We start from the raw sequence: 22,339 nt of genomic DNA, 5'->3' as shown, positions 1-22,339 counted from the left end.
TTTGTGGAAGATCTTAACTTTAATTTATTTATTTGTATGTTCTGTTTTATGCAAGAATATGGGATAGCGTACGGTTTCTTTCTTTCTTTCTTTTATATATTTAAAAAAAAATAAGGCACAAAAATAACTTTTTTTTACATTTTTGACAGTTTTACAACGTTACTAAAAAAACATGTGTTTGACAAGCTAACACGCATCATTTGATATACATGTTGATCATTTTTGAGATAAATTAGTTCTTCGTTGTGGGGGTTTGTGTTTTTGCGTAAACGGTGTCGCGTGCCTCTACGCTCAAAGCTTTGTGAATAGGAGGCGTGCTGACGTGTCTCCCTCCCCTGCTCTCCACTACTACAGCAGCCCAATCAACACTCACACACACAAGTGCCAACATGGCAGCAAAATACATCTACCAAAACGGATTTTTATTACTTTTATTTAATTTTATATCAACAGCGGCCTTGGAAAAACGATTCTCTGACTTGAAGCGATGCGCAGACGAGGAATGCAGCAGTAAGTTTGGCTGTTCCCTGACTTCCACTAGGATGCATCTCACCATCTTTCCTCAGCTAGCCATAAACTCCCTTATCTTTTCAGCTTTCACCGGTCGATAATTGCGTCCTGGATCAACCTTTGTAGTGGCAATGATGCTGTTTACTTCTGTGATGCTTACAGGGATGCTGCCAATATGTTATTGGCAATATTTACTTGTCTTGAGGGCATTTTAGGCGCAGTTTGATTTGGCCGGTTGCCTGGCATTTTCGGCCCGTAATCTCCTGCCCCAAGCTAACGTTAGCCACAACTGGCTATCAACCCCCTCAGTTTGACCCCCATCAAACAATAGTTCACCTTTGCTGAGGTCATGCTAATTAGCCTCATTGTTTTCCATTATTTACTTCTTTTGCCAACACTTTGTCTCTTAAGGCTACTAAACAGGTTTAATTTAGCAAGACTTACCCCAAACAGTTTAAAATAATTTAGGCTAGGGTCTACCAAAACATAGACTACTGTGTATGACAAAGCAAATCAATGTATACATGTTCAGGTTTAACTGGATTTGAGCAAACAGCCTACAGATTTGGTTTAGCTAATTCACAATGCATCTGATAATAAACAAATGGACTGTGATTATGTTAAGATATTTTGTAATTCAGTGGTGCTATATGTCAAAGGCTTTATACAGAATAATAAAACAATATTGACAAGCCAACGTTACTCGTCATTTAAAATCGTGCTCATGTTTTCTATTTCCTTCAGTGCTCTTGGTCCGGGGCAAAGCCTTGGATGATTTCCGTGGACCAGATTGTAGATTTCTTTCTTTTAAGAAATCAGAAACAATTTATGTTTACTACAAACTGGCAGGCAGAAGGGCAGATATGTGGGCTGGAAGTGTAAGTATCTACTGTGTGAATTCAACCATTTTAACAAAGCAATGCAATCATTATTTGTGATAATTAATTTCTGTTTTTTAGGTTGGAAGTAGCTTTGGCTATTTCCCGAAAGATCTACTAGCAATAAATCACATTTATACAGACAAAGAATTTGAAGTTCCAGCTGAGGTATGGGACCTTGTCATATGTCTGTTCTCAAATTATTTCAGCTCTTCTTGTTTTTATGGGCATTGAGGAGTATAGGACATGCCCTTACATATATCCACTCTAAATTGTGCCTCTTCTTTCAGGAAACGGATTTTGTCTGTTTTGAAACTGGATTTGATAAATTTCAAAGCTATGATGTGGACCATCTGTTAGGCTTTCTAAAGGAGGGCAGTAAAGATCCAAGTAATGTTACATCATCCCCTGTCTCACAGTCTATACAAACCGATACAAAGCCACTGGAGGAGAACAATAATAATGTCCCACATGAACAGAATGCTTTCCCAAATGAGACCGAAATAGAGACCGAATTAACCCCTTCTGAAACACAAGTAACACCCGACACTACAGTTATGGGAAGTGAGAATGAGCAGCTAACATTGCAAGACTCTATTGTTGAAGAAGTTATAGCGGAAGTTGATGAAACCAAAGAGGAGTCATTCCAACAACAATCAGAAGCTGTGAATCTTGACAAGGAAGACGTTCATGTACCTGTTACTCTATCTGAAAATGCACAAATTCCTGAACTAAAAACTAGCTATGGGACTACGTTTGACGCTATTGTTACAGAGGAAACGACCACTGCAAAAACAACTCCAGAAGACATTTTTGAAGAAGAACCAAAGGTTGAACCAGGGGTTGAACCAGAGGTTGAACTGCCATTATTATCAGAAGACAATGTTAATTCAGTAGATTCAAAACAAGACGATCAAAAACCGGACGAGAGCATGTGGTCGTCACTGGGAGACGCTGTTTTTTCAGTTGTAACGGGAGGAGAGACAACTATGCATGGAGCTGACGTGAGCTCTAATGAAGAGGATGATGATGATGACGAAGAAGAAGCTGTACCACCTCCTAAGACATTTGAGGAAATAAAAGCTGACAAACAACCACTTGATGTTAAATTGCCAAATTTGCTATCAAAACCAGAAAATGAACAAGAATTTGCAGGCGAAGATATGCCGGTAGATGATACAAAGATAAAAAATACAGAGACTGAAGAACTTATATTTGAAAGTGAGGGTGAGGTGGTTGGCCCTGATGAAACTACTTTGAAAATAGTAGATGATACACCACAAATTGATTCAGTTCAAAAGGAGGAACCCTTGCCAACTCAAGAAAATGGAAAAGTTCTTCAAACTCAAGATACTAACTCAAGTTTGGACTTGGATGAATCAGCAGCTAAATCAAATGTAACTAATGACATTAAAAAGACACAAGAAAGTCACGATATAGTAACACCAGAAAAGCGTTCAGACAAAAATGCAACAAAACTTGTCAACAAGGCAGACTTGCTCAATTTCAGTAGTGTTAAAAAAGATAATAAAACCAAAATTAAAGAGCAGTTATTTGAGGAAAGGCAAGATGGTAATAGTCAATTGGTTTCAAAAAAGGAAAAACCCATAAAGGAAGAACCCATAAAGGAAGAACCCATAAAGGAAGAACCCATAAAGGAAGAACCCATAAAGGAAGAACCCATAAAGGAAGAACCCATAAAGGAAGAACCCATAAAGGAAGAACCCATAAAGGAAGAACCCATAAAGGAAGAACCCATGATGGAAGAACCCATGATGGAAGAACCCATGATGGAAGAACCCATGATGGAAGAACCCATGATGGAAGAACCCATGATGGAAGAGGTCATTGTTGAAGAAATCGAGCCAGATTTCAAAGAGGAGCAAACTGAATTACTTGAAGACGAAAATGCACTTTCTTTATCACAAATGGACATGGCTGTTGATGCACAACCTATCGAATCACCAAATGTGCCTGAAATCTCCGCACCAGAGGCAGAACATGGAAAAGATGATCCAGTAATGCCGATGGACGAAGATCTAGACACTCTTAAACCCAATATGGTGCCTCTGGAGTCCGAACCTGAACCAGAACCAGTCTACAGTGACGATGTGATGCGATTGTCCATTTTGAGAGACCACCTGTCCGAAGAGAAAATGGTGCGTTGTCAGAAGTATTTGAGCCTCAAGAATCTTTTCAAACTGGAAGCTATGTTTGAAGATTTGGAGACAGAGCTGCAAGCCACACGTGGGTCACAAATAGGCAGCGTCCAGGAGATAGAAAACGCATTGGAAAGGATATTGGAAGCTAGCGAAAACTCAATCCTGGATGAGGTGGAGAAGATTTTGGACAGTCGGGAGTCGAAATACAGTGCTGATGAACACGTTGGCTCAAACATAGATGAGGAGACAGAGATTCTAGATGACTTCCAGGAGATCGCCTTCCGTTTGAGGCAGAAGTACTCCACGGCTAGTGACAGTGCGCCTCTAGCAGACACACAAGGTGGTGGACCAGGTGAGTAGGAATATATTGGAAAACAAAACTCTCCGATTCCCAATTCTATAGTTCCATTATTGTAAATTGCCTCTCTTCTTAAAATGACTTGACAAGTTTTTTGAGCTGCACAGAGATGTTCTGAAATACATAGTTTGTCAGTTCATATTTCAGTGTTTTTGTCAATTCTCCAGGATGTGTCTAAAATGTGAATTTTGAACAGAATCCAAGTATTAAAACATAAATCACAAATGTAATCGTTCAGCCGTAGTAATGGTAATCGCTTGCACTGAAATGGAGGAAAGGAGTTTTTTCAGCTAAGAGCTTTTTTTAAGACTCAGTTTTAAGATCTGATATTGATAAAATAATGTGAGATTTTGAGTTTTCAGTTACCTCACAGGGCTTGAGAAAATTGTTGATTGAACAGATAGTTTGAAAATCGAATATTGGCCAATAACAGACTTATTAACCAACATTGACAGCAAATAAGCAAATGGATAACTGACCCAAAACTATCTATTCTTAAACTCTTTCTCAGCAAGGGAAACTCCAAAAACCCAGTGAATATTTAGAAATTCTTATTATAAAAGTAGCAAATATTAAATCCTGAGAGACATTAGTACAGTATTTTTGGCAGGAAATTAGTGTAAATGGCCCGTGTAATTGGATTAAAAGTGCAGGTGTGATGTATCAGAGATGGCCTAAATGTGAAAAGCTCAGATAACTGCAACACTTGAAACCCAGCACCAGTGGTTTGAGCCAGGGACATGGGACAGGCCACGTCTTCTCAACACAAGGACATGTTTACTACAAGGCTTTTAAAAGGCTTCAAGCTTATGTACTCTACTGTGTATTTACTAACAGTACACATTGTTTAGTATTGTTGACACTTTTGATTACAGTATCATGCTTACTGTGTCAGGACTAATTGTTATTTAAGTGATAATGTTAACATCTGTATTTTTTTAAAGAACAAAATAGAAGAAAGTAGTAATTCTGGTCTTTAAAATAATTGCTTAGTTATTGTGTGTATGTATGTACTGTTTATGGAACTGGTCTACATTTGTTTCAACTACAGAATGCTCTTGCTATTATCATATATTTTAGTAGAAAGTTTCTGTTTAAGGCAGATGGCAAAGTGGCCCCATGCTTTATAACAGGATGTAAGAGTAATTATTGTCCTTTGGCGTTGTCTGCATGACAGTGTGTACAAAGAATGTTTCATAATGGCACTGCAAATTATATAATGAAGCACCCATCTTTTATTTGTACAGTATTAGTGTGTACTTTGTATTATAGCACATGATCATTATTATTCTAAGGGTTGTCATTCAAATTACATCATGCATTCTAAAAGTTTTACACTGAAGGAAAATATAAGTCACATTTTGAACTACCACTTCTAATGAGTAATGTAGGATTATCAAAAGTACAGAAAATCAGCTACTAATCAATACTAAAACTAGTATCGAATTTGGCTACTAACTTGGCAAGTATCAATTAAAAATGAACATAACTAGGAGAAAAATTGACCTTTCCTGAACAGTTTTAGACTGACAGTTTAGAGAACCCAAGTCGTCATAGAAAACATTGTCAATAACAAATTTTGAAGTTCGATATATTGCTAAAGAAGATATAGATGATATATGATAATATTGAAACCAATTTGTGACACTGACGCAGTAACTCTAAAGCCGCAAAATACTGTAAATGTACAAAATCATTGAAAACATGGACTGCAATAAATAAGTTGCAGAATGAATCATTTCAATAATTTGTTTGTATCTATAATCAGTTATGCATTCATCCCTCTAGAGCTCACGTCCTATTTCAGTACAGAAAAATGACAAAAAGTTCCCCACGATAAATATTGACCCCAAAATGATTGTTCCATCCTTCATTTACTGAAGTAAAGCTGATATGTCTGTCTTTTGCTATGGATCAGACCTGGACGACTGAGAGATTACACAAAGTTTAAATCTGTCAACTGGACAAATCGTTGTAGGAGTGAAGACGTTTTGCTGCTCGTCCAAGCTGCTTCGTCAGTTCTGGTCAGATTGCTGGTGGACCCTGCCTTATATCTATCTGAAGGGCGCAGTTAATTTCACTCCTACAATGATTTATCCAATTGACAGATTTAAACTTCATCTTTTGCTATAAAGTTGATATAGTAATTATCGTGACAGGCCTACCGGAGTTTTCGTTTGATCTTGGGCTTTATCTGAAGGATAACATGGTAACATAAAAAAATACCTTCTGCTGTTAAAACAGATTGCTTTTTATATCATTGTGGTTCCTTATTATTGATATAGAATTATTATTTGGGGTATTTATACTCTAACTGATGCAGTAACTTCATACGTTTTTGTTATGTTTCCAGCTGACCAAGAATTGAATGTCAAAGAAGATGTGCCTACCATTGACAAAGATGCAGACAGTGAAAACTCCACTGATGCTGAGGAGGACCATAATGTCACATTCACCCATCCGGAGAAGCAGGTCCCAGAGACAGAGACTAAAAAAACAGAGGAGATTATTGGATTATTGGATCAAGTTCACGGCGGAGTGCCAGATGTGGGCATGGAGGAGGACGGAGGGCACTTTAACAGGAACCAAGAAGACAATCAGCAGAGTTTTGGCACAGGAGAGGAAATGGCCAAAGTCCCACAGGCCACGCTGGAGAACCCACTGGATATGGGACTAGGAGTGGAAGTGGACAACTCGCCCTCAGGTTGGTTATGGAGGGTGTTAAATCATTCAAATTCTACTACATGATTATCAATACTACGTTAAAAGCACTGTACTTCCTTTTTACTTTGTTAAAAACATGAAAAACAGAACTACTTCTTTTTAAATGGTTTACAGTGATCCAAAGTTATTCCTCACTTACCTTATGCATTCTGAGCATCCTAATTATTCACTGCTAGGAATTTATAAGCGCTTTTCACAACTTTTAGAGGCCAGAGTGAATTTTTCCTTTCACAGTAATCATAACACTTAGCATGCTAACACACATTTCCTGATAATCGGCCAATTAAGCATTTTATGAATAGATACAGACGATATCCAGCGGACATTAAGAGCTGCTTATATCTGTACTGGGGCAAGAAAAGACTACTTTGCTCATATACATTGGAAATAATCAGATACGGGGTTTAATGACTGTATTGTTGGCCAGAGCAAAAGCAATGACCTAATCACGATACTAAATATATCGCTAAAAGTTTTCCCTCTGACCAAAAGTACTGCAGCCCCTAGTTCACTATATTGCTAAAATACTAAATACTTCTAAAATGCCCTAACATGTTTTATTGTAGTGTGTGTGTGTGTGTGTGTAGTCATTTTGATATATTAATGTGTCAGACTGCAGTAATAATAGGATTACTGGCATAGTCCCCATATATCACTTTTTTTTTCACCATCTCTAATGCTCAGATGAAAAGTAATATCAATCTGGACCCTTGAAATCATGAAAAATGTGTATTCGATATTAAAGTATTGTTATTAAAACCTGTTAAGACTAAACATAAGACTACTCCATGTTGCAGGACCCTTGGAGTCCATAGAGCCCCCCTCTGAGTTTCATGAGGACGAAGTGGGAGTGTTCTCTACCGTGCTCGTTTACCTGGAGTGTATTACTACAGTGGTCAAGAGAAAAACTACAGAGTGGGCTACCGTGGTGAGTCCTATGTCCCACACCCATTATGCTACAGAATGCTATGCTAACTTCATTATTGTTCTGCAAGGAAATGAGTTTGCAGCACTTAAAACGCACAAAAATACACCAGTAAAACTCACTTGTCTATTGCACTAAAGCGGCCTTCACATTGTGGTTAATACAACATGCTTTTTTTTATCCTTTTAAAGTGCAAATCTGATTCAGCAGATTGTCCTTGAAAGGTTACTAATGGCCACTCATTCAAAATTATTGTGTTTGGTAATACATTTTCACCAAGTTTTGTTGCGGCACTGGAATTTGTATAGATCCATAAGTCATCATTATTTAAGGTCCATCCATCCATTTTCTTGTGCTTATCTGGGGCCCGGTCATGGGGGCAGCAGTCTAAGCAGGGACACTTGGAAAAAATGAAAGGTAGATCATTTTAATTTCATACTCTGGAACATTTCAGGCCAAGCAGTAACATTTCCATGGAGACAAGCAAATGGTGGACTCTTCAAAATTACACAGTGGTTGCCTGAGCAGCCAGTCACTTCTAAAGTGTGTGGTTCTGGTTGGCCAGGTAAAGACACAGGGCCCAGCCTATAAGCAGACTAAGCAGCTGCTTTGTGCCTCAGGGCCACCAGAGGGCCCCCAAGAGCCCATTCATTTGTACTCAAAATAATATATGTAAAGTTATACTAGACACAGTGCTGGGGTGTTTACAGCTGCCTAAATATTCCTCTATAAAGATTACATTTGTTTTTTATATATAGTAGCAAAATATCTGCTGTCTACATTTGTTTTATCCATGCGTTTAGACCCCTGAGGTCGGTGAGGTACTTTTAAATGGCTGTTTTACAAGTTTTACAAAACATTTCAGTCTTTTTGGTCATATAAATAGAAACAGTTAGACAAGGTGATGAGAGCATGGTCATGTGAGTCACCATTAGCTGAGCCCAGTTACATCCACTGCCTAGGGGCCCAGAGACACATCCTGCTTAGGGCCCCCTGAAAGCTAGAGCCGGCCCTGTAAACACAGGACATCTAAAAGTGTTTTTGAAAATCTTGAAAATTACCTCTTCCAGTATATATTTATTTCATATTTATTAAAAGGCCCCAATTGCAATTAGCAAAATACGTTTTATAAAGATAGGGCATGTGTACTGAGTATTTGTTTTCCCACGTCCCCAAACGCCTCTGCGCTGTCCGCATGTTCCCTGAACGCAGCTTCCTTGTTGACTGCCGCGGTGCAGGCTGAAGTTCACACTGACAGCCGATCTAGAGCTGACCTGGCTCCTACTGCAAACCACAGCGAACCGGCAGGCCTTACAACACCGGGACATGCTTTTTATTTACTACAGACATACTACAACGAATACCAGCGCTGTCGAGACCACCCGATCATCTTTTATGCCGCTTTGATACCAACATTTTCCGGTGTAGCTTCTGGTTTAGTGGTCACTCTGCCGCTCTTTTGACAGCTACCGCGATCGGCCTGGAAGCTTATAAATTACCACTTGCAAATTCCATCTTACTAAACCCAGCCTCCGTTTAGTAACCCTTTACACCGGTTATTCTTTGTGCTTAAACTTCCGTAATAGCATAGCGGTCCCGTTGGTTAGCATCCATCTGTCAGAGGAGCTAACACCTGAGCTAACGCTAATCTAGTTTGGGACTCGGGTTTTGAGGCGACTTTGGTATGGACGGAGACACTGTATCCCGCCCCGTCCTCGAGCAGGATCATGTGTACGTGTTTTTCATCAAGGAGCTACAACGTGTAAGTAAAATTACACAAAAAAGCGTGCATGCAAATAGAATTAATAGTGCAGAACGTGTTGCGATAATGAGCATACAGACCGCTACTGAGGATGACGTGTTAAAAGCAGATGACCAGCTCAATAATAATAGGCGTTCAAACTTGTGTTGCATTAGTCAACAGGCTCGTGTCCGGACTATAATATAGTATAAAGGTGGAATGGATGGACTATAGTCTGGTTATGATAGGAAGAGTGGTGGTAGTAGCAGTACTTTTATTGTCTGAAGGAGGTCTGTAGTTAAACCAATAATCTCATCATTTACAGAGGGGATTATTTTCAAGGTTATCTAGGTTATATTTTTCACAGTAACTGGTCTAAGTTGACTGGCTGTTATGCACTATTATTGTGAGTAGTGGCCTTGGGTTTACTGAAGCATTTGTGCTAAACCTTATTAGGGATTTGTTAGTAGTAATGGAACACTTATTGAGAAAATTGTAAAGTGCATGTTTTGTAGGGTTGTGCTCATTTAGTGGATTAATCAGTCGATGGACTCAGTCAACCAAAATTTGTATTAGTCGATTTAGGATTTATACAGGACAACAGCAGGGAGGAGAAGTTGGTGAGTGAGCGATGAAGTGAGTGAGTTGGCTGAAGATTTGGTATTTTTTTGGTATATTATTGTTATTTTTAAGTAAAAAGGCAGATTAAACTCATGGTTTACACATCTTTAGACATTCCTAGTATTTTTTTTTATGCATATATAGTTTTTGCTATATCAAGTTCTAGGTTGTCCTGTGAATGCAGTTTGGGTTCGATACATAGAGATAAGTAAGGGTTTTTAAAGGCTTTTGCCTCACTTTTAGTAGTGTTTTTTTATCAGCATGACATTGACTCTAGGCTAATGTTTTGAAATGGTTTTGCTGGCACAGGCCAAAGAAAGTTTTTTTTTTTTTTTTTTTTTTTTTATCAGTCCGAACATTTTGGTAGACCTGATATTGGTTAGTCAGCTGTTTTAACTGGATTGGCATGTTGCGTATTTGTTTTTTTTTATTGATTATAACATCACTGATACACACTCACTTTCTAAATTACGTGCATGATGCCGCAATATTTCCTGGGCTTGTAGTTTTGAAATGAACAATACTGCTTGCATATAAAATATTTATATTTTACCATGTGGTCTTCATCCATTGCATCAGTATCTTGGCTGCAGGATCTTATTGTACTTAACACCTACAGTCATTGTTCCTCACCAGGTCAATGACTCACTGCATATCATAGAAGAGTATGTTAATATCAGAAGCACCAAAATTCTGATCATTATGGGAGGTTTTCACAAGGAAATACATGTCAAACTTGGGAAAATTAATGCGTCAAAGACAAAAATGAAAGCGAAAATGTTAATGATTGAAAGAGTTATTTTAAAATACATTGCACTTTGCTTTTCCAAATACAACAGTTACTCTAAAAACACTGATTCACTGACACATGTCACCAGGTGCTTTTAATCAGAATTCTCTGCAAACACACCAAATTGTTATTTCATTATTCTAGTTTTCTGTAAACGTGGCTAGTGTCTTTATGTAGAGCTGTGGTCCTTTAGTTGTTTAGTCGATTAGTCAACTAAAATGCCATTGACCAATTAATCATTTTATTTCTATCGTAAGAATTTATTTTGGGCAAAAGCAGAAAGAATGTAGGTAATATTTTGGAGTGAATTATGTGTTTAATGTATGTTTTGTTTTGTTTTTTTTCTTTTTACATATAAATACCGTTTTACATATACATACCGTTTTTAGTACTTATGTATTTTTTTAGCACAAACTCAAATGCAGTTATATCTTTGATGTTTAATAGTATTTGGAGCATTTGCCCCCGTTTTAGTCAGCACATGTCTTTCATCATCCAAGAATTACATTATTCTATTATAGCCCTACTATATATTCTCTCTTGTTTGCTCATGTGATGCCATCCCACTCTGTATATTTATCATTTTCGGACATTCCCAAAATAAATACACTTCTTTTTGCTAGTTTTGTACAGTATACACTATATCCAAATGTCTTCTCTGTGCTTGTGTGCAGATGATAGCGTTACTGCCCGATGAGTGGAGGCCAGGGGAGACGTTGCTGGGCTGTCCCTGGGAGGCCGTGGTGGTGACCACTGTGGTCGGGATCCTGACCTTCACCATGTTCTTCTGGAGGACCGTGTTGGCTGTAAGTACACCACCACTGACCACAGTAATTAAAGGCTTTGTTCACATGCACACCAAAATCTGATTATCTGATTTCTGAACTTTTAAGGTTGATTACTCACATCAGACTAGTGGTTTGCATTTCATTTAAACAGAGGGACTAGGATTGTCAGAAGTATCCAAAATCAGATAGTGTTTTTTATCATTGTGTTGTTAGAATTGGCATTGAGTATACTATTCCTTAGTATCAAAATTAAGTTTAATAAAATCTAATAATAATCAGATTTTTAACTACAGTCACTGAGAGATAGCACAAGAAGAGGAGAAATGTTTTATTTTCCATCAGCTTTCATTTTGTTTACAAGTAACATTTGGGGAAGGGATAGATTTTAATGTAAATTTAAGAATGAACTGGTTGTTGCTGCTCGTAAATCTAAGAGAGCTTGAATTTAAGAAGAAAGATATATATATATAAAAACAATTTTTGCAGTGTTTCCAAATTGCAAAAATGTTTTTTTAAACATAGTAAAAGAACTAAAACAAGGGAAGGAACCTGGCCCTAGACAGTAATCATTCATTTGGTGTCATTCTGTAGAATCATTTTCTGTCTGACTTATAAATATTTAATTTATTTGCTCTTATTTCCACTTTCTAGGTGAAGAAAAGGGAGTATCTTGGTATGTATTTCCTATTGTGTACCATTCATATTATATTGCCTTCACATTATAACAATACATACTAATTGTGCTTTTTGTTTTCTTGCATGGGAAAAGTGGATCATAAAAAACTTGATGAACAAATGGAGTTGTTGAAAAAGGAGAAGAATGAAGCCTTGGTTAAAATCACAGAACTACAGAAACAGGTAAAGCCATTAGAATCAAATTTGACAAGGATTTTGATCTGGTTTACTCATTTTAGTTTCTTTTGTGAAGTCTGAGCTGCTTAAAGAAAACCAGAAAGAGTCTGCAGAATCGGCCACAGCAGCACTTAAAAAGATGCGGGCTCTGGAGGTAAGGCACTTGGAGTAAACGTAAACTTTTTGTATTACACCCACTTAACGTTAATTGAACTAGGAGATCCTTGTTCGTTTTGTCCCTGGTACACCATGTTAGTGCTTCGTCACTATAGCAACATGTGAATGATATTCCATTAATATTGTGATATTTTGTGAGACCATGTTATATGACTATATATTATAGTGACTTATCGTTCAATATATAAACAGCTGGAACAATATATTTTGGGGCTTGATAATTATTGTGTGTACTTTTTTTTTTTTTTATAAAAGTGTGGAGATTTTAGGTGTTTTTGTTGCAACACAATAAGATTTGAAATATAGAGGGTTGCATAACTGACTTTTATGGCAAATTCTTTCACTATTTGTTACAGCTACCTTTTGAATGAGACTGTCTATTTAAAAATGGTTTACAAGGATTATTTTGCATTATTGTTTATTGTTATATTTTTCTGTAGCAATATATTGTGCTTCAAAATTTCTTATGACAGACCTACATATTATAAGCTTGCCTTGAATAAAACAAAATGGTTCATGCAGTTATGAAGCACCATACAGCAAGTGTATGGTAATGTCATGCAGCCTTTGGTTCCCTATTGTAGATCTGTGTCACAATATTAGATTTTAGTGTTACAATTTGAGAGAGGAAACAACTCAATTTTAAGATTTTTCACAATGGACCTAGTGGTGAAATCCTCATCTGTCTGAATGATAAACAGAAGTCAATGAGACATAAATAATTATAATTATGACAAGCTATTTAGGAGGTTGTTGGGGGAAAAAGGTTCTTTTTTAAACGGGGGTGTTATGCAAAATCGACTTTTTGGAGCTTTCTACCAGGTTATAATGTCCCCTTGTCAAAAACATGCCTGAAGAGGTTTTAGATGTTATCCATGCATGTTTCAGTAGTCTTCCCCGATCTCTCCCGAGCCCTTTTTGCACTCTTTATGGTCAGCAGTATGATTCTGTACTATGCTCAGTCCACAAGCCTACGCCACTGATGCTCCAGCATAACAATTTTTCACAATATATATATATACAAAAGCATGATACAAAACTACACTACAACTTCACAAACCCTAATATGTTCTGTAGTTTCATTAGCGGATTGCACGCCAATTATGTTGTCATAGTGCTCTGAAGGGGATGTGTACCTTGTTATTTAGTCCAGGCAGTTGTTGATTTGCTAGAATTTCTGTTTAAATTCCTGTTAAAAATGACTTGTTGCCTCTCCATTGTAAGCTTTTAATAACATTTATGCTCTACTGACAGAAAAGAGTAACAGAAGCTGAACGTCAAAATGAGAAAATGGCTGAGGAAAAGCGGAGATATTTAACACAACTGGAAGAAGAAAAGACAAGCTCTCAGAAAAATGAAACGAGGGTAGGTTGATTGCAGTATATGTATTTTTTTATTATGTACTGTCATTAGATTTTAACAAACTATGACTTGACACAGATCGAAAAACTAGAGAAATCCAATGAAAAGCTGCAGCAAAGCAGAAAAAAGATTCAAGAAGCACTGGCAAAGGTAAGCCATTTTTGTATGTTAATGTAATGGTGTTTTTTAATGTGTAGTCTCATGATCTATGTCCTCTTATTGTAGACTACTGTACTTCTGGACGAAGCAAAGATCCGCGAAGATGCCAGAAATGCCCAACAGAAAAGTTTAGAGAAAGATTACACAGCCCTAAAAGAAGAAAATAAATCTGTAAGACTTGACTTACCTTTTAAAGGTCCTATATTATGCAAAATTGAATCTTGTGAGATTTAAGCCACGTTTATAATGTTGTTACATCATCAAAAACGTACCTGGAGTTGTGCTCAAACATGTGTGAATGAAACAAAACACATGTTTGAGCAATCCTGCATTATTAGTGTGTCAACTGGCAACAATTATTAGTCTCAAATGCTCCAAAGCTCACCACTTTGTGATGTCACACAGCGGTAGTTTTCAACAGGTACGGTATATTTTACCTTGAGTTAAGTAGATTGGCAATTCCTGAAATGATTCAAATGATTCTAGGGAAGGTGTATGGAGTTTAAAAACACAGTGGAGCACTTCCTGTATTACCACATGACATCACAAGGTGGAACTGTTTGAGAGAAGAACTCAGGGTAAATTTGCAGGGTTTGTGAGCTAAACATGTGTGAATGAAACAAAACAACTCAAGGTATGTTTTTGATGAGAAAACAACATAACAGATTCAAAAAGAGCATATTATGTTGTCCATATATTCCTTTTGTTTCATGAATGTGGCATTGTTTACTTGTAGCTTAAGGTGACTATCAAAAGCTGGGAGGATAAACACACAGAATTGAATGAGAAGATTAAAGTTTACCAGAAATCCCAAAAGGAGCTAGAAGACTCTTTGGTCCTTAAAGATCACAATATAGAGGTTGGTAACTATTTTGATTGGACAAGTGCAATTTCTGTTCTTTTCTTTAAAAAGTATTCATATATTTTCAATAATGTTGCTGTCTGTAGGTTTTGTCAGACCTCCTGTCAGACCTGGAAGCCTGCGATCTGCAGAAAGGAGACAAAGTTTGTGCAAATGGAGAATTATCTATTGGTAAGTAGAATATTGTCTAACCCTAGTTAATCATGTTTGCATGTTATAAGTATACAAGAATAAAATTACATGTGTTCATTATTGCCACAGATAAGACAACAGCCATAAAGAACAGGATCAAGCAAATGATGGATGTTTCAAGGGTAAGTCACATATAACTTAATGTCAACATACTGCAGAAAACAATATCTTAAAGGCCCTGTACCTGACTTTTTGAGCAAAATTGAACTGAAGAACATTTTATTGTCTGCATGTTAACAGTGCACTTCCTGATTATCTGTTTAAAATGAACTAGTTCTTAGTTAGTTTTCCCACATTTTTAAGACAGTAAAAAACAGGTACAGCATCTTTTAATCTTGATCGTGATGGTTCATATATTTGTATATACCGGTAAATGTGTTTATTTACCAATATTTTCTTCAGGTCCAGACCACTCTCTCAGTAGTTGAAGAGGAACGAGACCGATTCATGTCCAAACTACTCGTTGAGGAAAAGGCTAGAAATTCATTAGAAGGTTGGTGAGCTGTTTGATTTCAAAAGCTGTTAGGATAGGATTTAAAAATATTTGTCTCAATATTTGGAACATGTGTTGAACAGAAAAACACCAGGAGCTGGAGCACGCCATAGCCACCCTCAAAAGTGAGAAGAGCCTCGTAGAAACCCAGTACAAGGTTCTGCAACAGAAAAATGAAATCATAGTGGAGATGTACCAGCAGAAGGAAAGCGCTCTGCAACAGTAAGAAACACATGCACTATCGCACATGCACCATTTTGACAATACTTTACAAAGATGTCTGCAACCATAACCTGTCTCCAGAGTTTCCAATGGGCGCGATTGACGGGCAGATAAATCACACGCAAAAAAACGTGTTAAAAACATGGCGGCTTAAAAATGTAAATGAAGAAAAAGAGCAATAGAATTACAGATTTCTGTAGAATCATCAATCAAAGCACTAAACTCCATAAATCTGAATAAAGTCGGATCGTTGCGAGAATAAAGTCGCATCGTTGCGAGAATAAAGTCGCATCGTTGCGAGAATAAAGTCGCATCGTTGCGAGAATAAAGTCGCATCGTTGCGAGAATAAAGTCGCATCGTTGCGAGAATAAAGTCGCATCGTTGCGAGAATAAAGTCGCATCGTTGCGAGAATAAAGTCGCATCGTTGCGAGAATAAAGTCGCATCGTTGCGAGAATAAAGTCGCATCGTTGCGAGAATAAAGTCGCATCGTTGCGAGAATAAAGTCGCATCGTTGCGAGAATAAAGTCGCATCGTTGCGAGAATAAAGTCGCATCGTTGCGAGAATAAAGTCGGATCGTTGCGAGAATAAAGTCGGATCGTTGCGAGAATAAAGTCGGATCGTTGCGAGAATAAAGTCGGATCGTTGCGAGAATAAAGTCGGATCGTTGCGAGAATAAAGTCGGATCGTTGCGAGAATAAAGTCGGATCGTTGCGAGAATAAAGTCGGATCGTTGCGAGAATAAAGTCGGATCGTTGCGAGAATAAAGTCGGATCGTTGCGAGAATAAAGTCGGATCGTTGCGAGAATAAAGTCGGATCGTTGCGAGAATAAAGTCGGATCGTTGCGAAAGTATAGGCTGCTGTGCGTGAATGAGTGACCAGTGTGTTGTGTGTTATGGAGAATTTGGAGCATTTTGTTCCGATAAACTTAAACTCAACTGGGGTTTACGCATGATGAAATACTGTGTCTTTTAGCCCACCATCACTGCACTATCATCTGTATAAGTACTTTGAAGGGACACTGCAAGCATTTGAGTTTGTTTAGTCAAAGGAACCATACAGATTTGGAAGAAATTGCTATATCTGAACAAAATGCTCCAAATTCTTCATAACACACTGGTCACTCATTCACGCACAGCAGCCTATATTCTCATAAAAATACGACTTTATTCTCGTAATATTACGACTTTTTCTGGCTTCAACTTTATTCTCGTAAAATTACGACTTTAATGTCAAAATGCTACGACTTTATTCTTGTAGCGCCAGCATAATTTCTTTTAATTTAAGTGACCCTTATACTCCTTCTTACTTATCCAGTTTGTAGTAAAGTAAAGGAAAAATCTAAAATCTGTTGGATGAGCAGCGAAATGTCTTCACTCTTACAAGCCGCTCCTTCAGTTCTGGTCAGATCACTGGTGGACACTGTTCTGTTTGTAGGCTCAATAGACATAGCCTACAAACAAACTATAAACAATATTTTTTCAATTTCTGAAGAAACTGCTTGGATGAACAGCAAAATGTCTTCACTCCTACATCTTTTATAGATTTTATATTTTTTCTTTTACTATGGATCACACCTGGACAACTAAGGGATTAGACCGTTTGTCTAACTCGAGTTTTGTCAAACTCGTGGAGGAATTCATATTAGATAAATTAAGGAAAATGACCAAAATCGTCTCCCAAAAATATAGGCAGAGATTATTGGCCATCTTTTTTTTTTACTTTTGGATTTTAAACGGTCTGCATCGTTCGTGAAAAAAAAAAAACATATCTGTTGATCTGTAGTAGTCATATCTTAAGTTCTGAATGGCACAAGGATATTTGAGAGTAGACTCATTTGAGAGACATGTGCTGTCATTAGCAAAAACGTTGTCTGAGAAAGTTTTAATGTCTCTGTACCAGCAGTTTTATACGACCAGTCAGAGTAAGAACGTGATTAACCCAACATAATGTGCTGACAGGATACCCCTAATACCTGAGGCTTTAAATATGAGGCTTAATATTGGGAACATGCAGTCAGTTGATCAAAGAGTGCGTGTGTGTTCACGTTCCCAGGAGACTGACGAAAGAGGAGATGGAGCGCCGCAGCAAGGAGAGCATGCTGACGGAGGTGGGAGGGAAAGCCACTGAGGCAGAGGAACAGGTCCGAGTGCTTCGACAGCGCATCAACGAGATGGAGGAGCAGATGAAAAAGACCGAGGAGATGTACAAGGAGCAGGTACTAAACAATGGTTTTGAAAGGCACTGTACCTGATTACGTGTATGTGCAGTGGTTCAAAGTTATTCTTCACTTACCTAACGCATTCTGAGCAGCCCACTTATTCAACACAATGAGTTTATGAGTGCTTTTCACAACTTTCAGAACAGAGACCCTGGAGTTTTGATGTCACTATATTGCTAATGTTAACAGAACTAGCATACGAACAACACACTTCCTGGTTCATGGACACTAAAACACTTTATAATTAGATACAGGTAGCACACAGCGGTCTCATTCTGACCCAAGAGCTGTTTTTACAATATATCTGAACTGAGACAAAACAAATTTTACTTTATTGCATGAAAAAATTGTGTACGGACCCTTTAAGACTAAAATACACAATAGATTTGATACATATTTTTATTTTTTTTGTAGATAAAAGAACAGGAAAACAAGACTCACTCAAACTGGGTAAGTATCACGTTCTCCTTTTTATAATTAAACTTTTATAAACACAATTCAAATGTCTTTTTCTTGGTAGATAACTGCAAGAAATGCTGAACGAGCTTTGAACCAGGAGAAAGTAGAAGCATCAAAACTACGAGAAAAGTGAGTGAGACAAGATTCCAAACAACTGATTAGTTCAAAAGTTGTAGAACAGTTTTAACCAGTATGTGACAGAGTAAAAGTTAAGAAAATGTTTCAATCTTTATAGTTCCCTTTGTTCCAGTTTGTTAGGAGTTTAGACATGTTCAAATGAGGAGTAGCACTCTGCAAATGTTGAACCTGATCATTTGTATGTTACCAGGCTCATTAACTTGTATTATAAACAAAATCTGCATAGTAACAACATTAACTATCTGCTCCCATCTGTATTAAATTTTATTGGTCTATAGAATGTTGTCATCTAAAACCCGGCAATACTTGTCTGTCACCTTAAAAACAGATGTTGTTATTGCTAAAAAAAAAAAAAAACCTTGAGGAACATGCTTTGTTATTGTCATTGTTCTTTCAGATTTAGATGTTGTATATCTTTTTTTACTTTTAGACTGACTCTTCTGACGAGCCAGCTGAACGAAAAACGCGCCCCTCTCTTCAGACCAAACTCGGGGCAGTTCGCTGGACCTCGCCAGGGTAAGAACTAACAAAATATATTCTGAATTGATTACACCATTACTTTTGTCTTTTCAAATGGTTTGCTGCGAGTAAAGCCTACACCGTGGACCTCTTTTGGCCTGTTGTGTGGATTGTTTTGTGTAAACTGGCTGGTTCTGGTTATGACAGGTGACTCTTATGGACCATCTCCTGTGAGTGGGGGAGCACCGTCTCCTCCAATCATGATTGAGGGACCCAGGCGCCCTCCCTCCGCCCCGGTGGGTCGCAAAATAGACCCCTTTGGTGAGTCCTGGGACTTTCTTCTCTGGCTGCTGGACTCCTTCCTGATCCTTCATGATCCTCCCTGATCCAATCACTTCCTCTTACTATTATGAAACTCTTTGTCCTTTTGCATCTCTCTTTTCACTTCTTCTTTTCAGCTGTCTGTTTTAAGTTGTGTCACGTTTTGCACCATCAGTCTACTTTCAATATATGTTCCCTTCTTTCTAAGTTTTTTTATTCATGGGTTGACTCTGTAATCTGTATTTGCTGCACCATTTGAATATCTACTGTTCCTTATACTATATAATCGTGTTTTGTGTGTTCTACAGGTCCCAGACCGCCGTCAGATCCTCATGGGCGTTATGCTGACAACAAGCACATGTCTGGAATGGGTATGGCACTTTTTACTTTCAGTCCATTTTATTTATATAGCACATTTTTAAAGAGGGGGTATTATGCTTTACAAGAACTTATCACAATCATTCAGGTAAATCTGTAAAAGAAAATATTAATATTTTAATTATTTCCTGTAACTATTTTTGAATACATGTTATTTTAGTCACGGGTGCATGCCGGCTTTTAAAAACTAATTATTTTTTGTGTCCGTTTTTAGAAATGATGGGTCCTCGTAACTCCTCTCCTGCCAACGTGGACGCCCCCGTAAGTACAGTTCTCCTCTGGTTCTTTAGCTCCTCTCCCCCTCTTCATTCATGTGTGTGTGCCTGCTCAGATAAAGGCTGAAGGGCCAGTTTCCTCAGAGAACCCAGAGCCTGTGAGTACTGCACAGCCTGTATAAGCTGCCCACCAGGGAGACCCCTGGTGGACAGGGTTGTCACTGAATAATGACTGAATTTGGACATGGGGGCATCTTGCGTCACTTGATTTTGACTAAATATTGGTTTGGAGTGTATGGACTCATCTATGGCACTAAAACAGGGTTCAGATCTGTTTTTCGTATCTATACTGTGTTTCCTCAAATGACAGAACTGCTGCTACTTTTCATATTACAGTGATTGAGTGGTTCATTCACCAACGATAGAGTTTATCTATTTTTGTATTTATTTATCTATTTGATTGGTATTGTGTATGCTAATGAACAAACATGATACAACATCAATGTAAACACACTGGATTATAACCAAAGGCTAATTTCTATCCATTGCGGTTGGTGGTTCGGGACCCCCAAGCACATAATGGTTGATGGGTCATGTTGTGACCCATTATCACATTGCCTTTGTCAGTCACACGTGTGAGCCCTTTTAGTGGGAGGGCATCTGTTGTAAGGACAACTACAATAGTTTGAGGAAGTACAGTCATTTAACAGAATCAAAATGTTTTGTTGATCTCATTAATGTGACTTGGTGAAAAATCCCTGTGTCAGATATAGATGTGCTTTGGCCTAAACTGTTGAGTGGTGGGTTTGTGCATGTGCACCTTTAACAGGCTGTGTGTTTTGGTTTGTGTGAGTCTGACACATGTTTGTGTTCAGGGCCTCGGCTCGTTCATCGCTTCTCCCATCAGAGACTCTCCAGGCCTAGTCCCAGGCCCTCATGGACCTGGGCCGCATGACCCCCTTCTCCCCCCAGGCCCTCCAGGCCCCCCGGGGCGCCTGCTTCCTCCTGGAGCATACCGACCGATGCGTCCTGGGCCATACCCCCCACCTGGACCGGGCATGTATCCTCACCCTCCACCCGGGCCAGGCATGCCACCTCCTCCCCACGGGCCTCCACTTCCAGCCAACGGACACCCGGGAATGCCAATGGGAGGGGAATTTGGACCCCGACCCTCCAACGGACATGCTTTTCAGCCCAGGCCTGGTCCTGTCCCCATGGACCTGCGGGGCCCGCCTCCACCACACCTCCGTCCTCCTCCACACTATGGCCCTTTGCCTCCTCCACATGGTATGTGTCACACTAGAGTCTTTCTCAGCTTTCAGATTGATTTGAGTTCCTAAATGACATTAATGTTTTTGTTTTGTTTCTCTTGTGCAGTTCTACGAGGGCCCATGGGCCCTCATCCACCCATTCACCCTGATATGCGCTACCTAGGGCCCCGGGCCAGCCCTCCCATGGACCTGCCCCCTCCAGGTGCCATTCCCCCTGGAGTCCCTCCTCCAGGTACTCTGCCTCCAGGAGTGCCTCCTCCAGGCTCCCACCCTCCAGGCTCCCACCCTCCAGGCTCCCACCCTCCAGGCTCCCACCCTCCAGGCTCCCACCCACCGCACAGTGGCCCTTATGGGCAGCCCCCTCCTGAGTCCCTCCAAAACCCTGGTGCTCACAGTAAACCAGGAGCAGATAGTCCTGTGGATGCTGTAGGTGCAGGTGGGATAGAGCCTTGACCTTACAGTCGGTCCTGCCCAGGACTGAACTCCCGAGCCCAAACGTACCACCACATGTAACAGATACAGAGGATCAGACTCTGCCCCAGAGCTCCTCATTACAGACACTGAGAGGGATGGCGTTGTACCATGTGCACTAATAAACCTCTCCTCTGGGATGATCTCTGCTAAAATCTTTGTTTGAATTTCTTGGGCGACTCCCTCTTTCTTTGCACCTGTCTATAAAACGTGTGCAAATGAATTGAATTGACTGTATAATAATTTCACTGATCGAATATGGACCTTGGCAGGATTATGTCTGAAGTATAAGAGGGTAACCACAGCTTCATGTGCAATAACCACTCTTACAGATTATTCTCATTTTATCTTTTTAATTGTATAGAACATTAATTTTAAAGGGGCAATTTTAATGTCATTTCCTGTGGAAATTATTTTTTAAGAAGGATTTAGCTTGGAGCGTTTCAGGAAAACCGTACTTTCCAAATGTTGCTTGAGAATGGACTGTAAAACAAATGTGCAACTCAATGGCCAGATGTATAACTTATTTTACTATGTTGGTAGAAGTTTTAATAATAAAGAATATAAAAGAGACCCACATATTTCTTT

General features: G+C 38.8%; 1 protein-coding gene across 1 annotated transcript; it reads left to right on the top strand.

Moving 5' to 3' along the window:
* The first annotated feature begins 328 nt into the window (after positions 1–328).
* Positions 329–22,324, top strand: mia3 (MIA SH3 domain ER export factor 3). Its single transcript, XM_033990700.2, has 29 exons — positions 329–510; positions 1,255–1,388; positions 1,470–1,556; positions 1,679–3,902; positions 6,262–6,612; positions 7,430–7,560; positions 11,384–11,515; positions 12,149–12,170; positions 12,267–12,355; positions 12,426–12,503; positions 13,781–13,891; positions 13,967–14,038; positions 14,114–14,218; positions 14,784–14,906; positions 14,996–15,080; positions 15,171–15,223; positions 15,504–15,594; positions 15,678–15,816; positions 17,874–18,036; positions 18,454–18,489; positions 18,560–18,627; positions 19,067–19,152; positions 19,303–19,416; positions 19,725–19,787; positions 20,009–20,055; positions 20,126–20,167; positions 20,885–21,296; positions 21,387–21,512; positions 21,603–22,324. The coding sequence occupies exons 1-29, from the start codon at positions 390–392 to the stop codon at positions 21,731–21,733; spliced, it is 5,436 nt and encodes a 1,811-aa protein (XP_033846591.2). The 5' UTR covers positions 329–389; the 3' UTR covers positions 21,734–22,324.
* The last annotated feature ends 15 nt before the right edge of the window (positions 22,325–22,339 follow it).

The sequence above is a fragment of the Periophthalmus magnuspinnatus genome, chromosome 24, assembly GCF_009829125.3.
Source record: "Periophthalmus magnuspinnatus isolate fPerMag1 chromosome 24, fPerMag1.2.pri, whole genome shotgun sequence".
NCBI lineage: Eukaryota > Metazoa > Chordata > Actinopteri > Gobiiformes > Gobiidae > Periophthalmus > Periophthalmus magnuspinnatus.
This window is presented reverse-complemented; position numbering and strand designations above follow the sequence as displayed.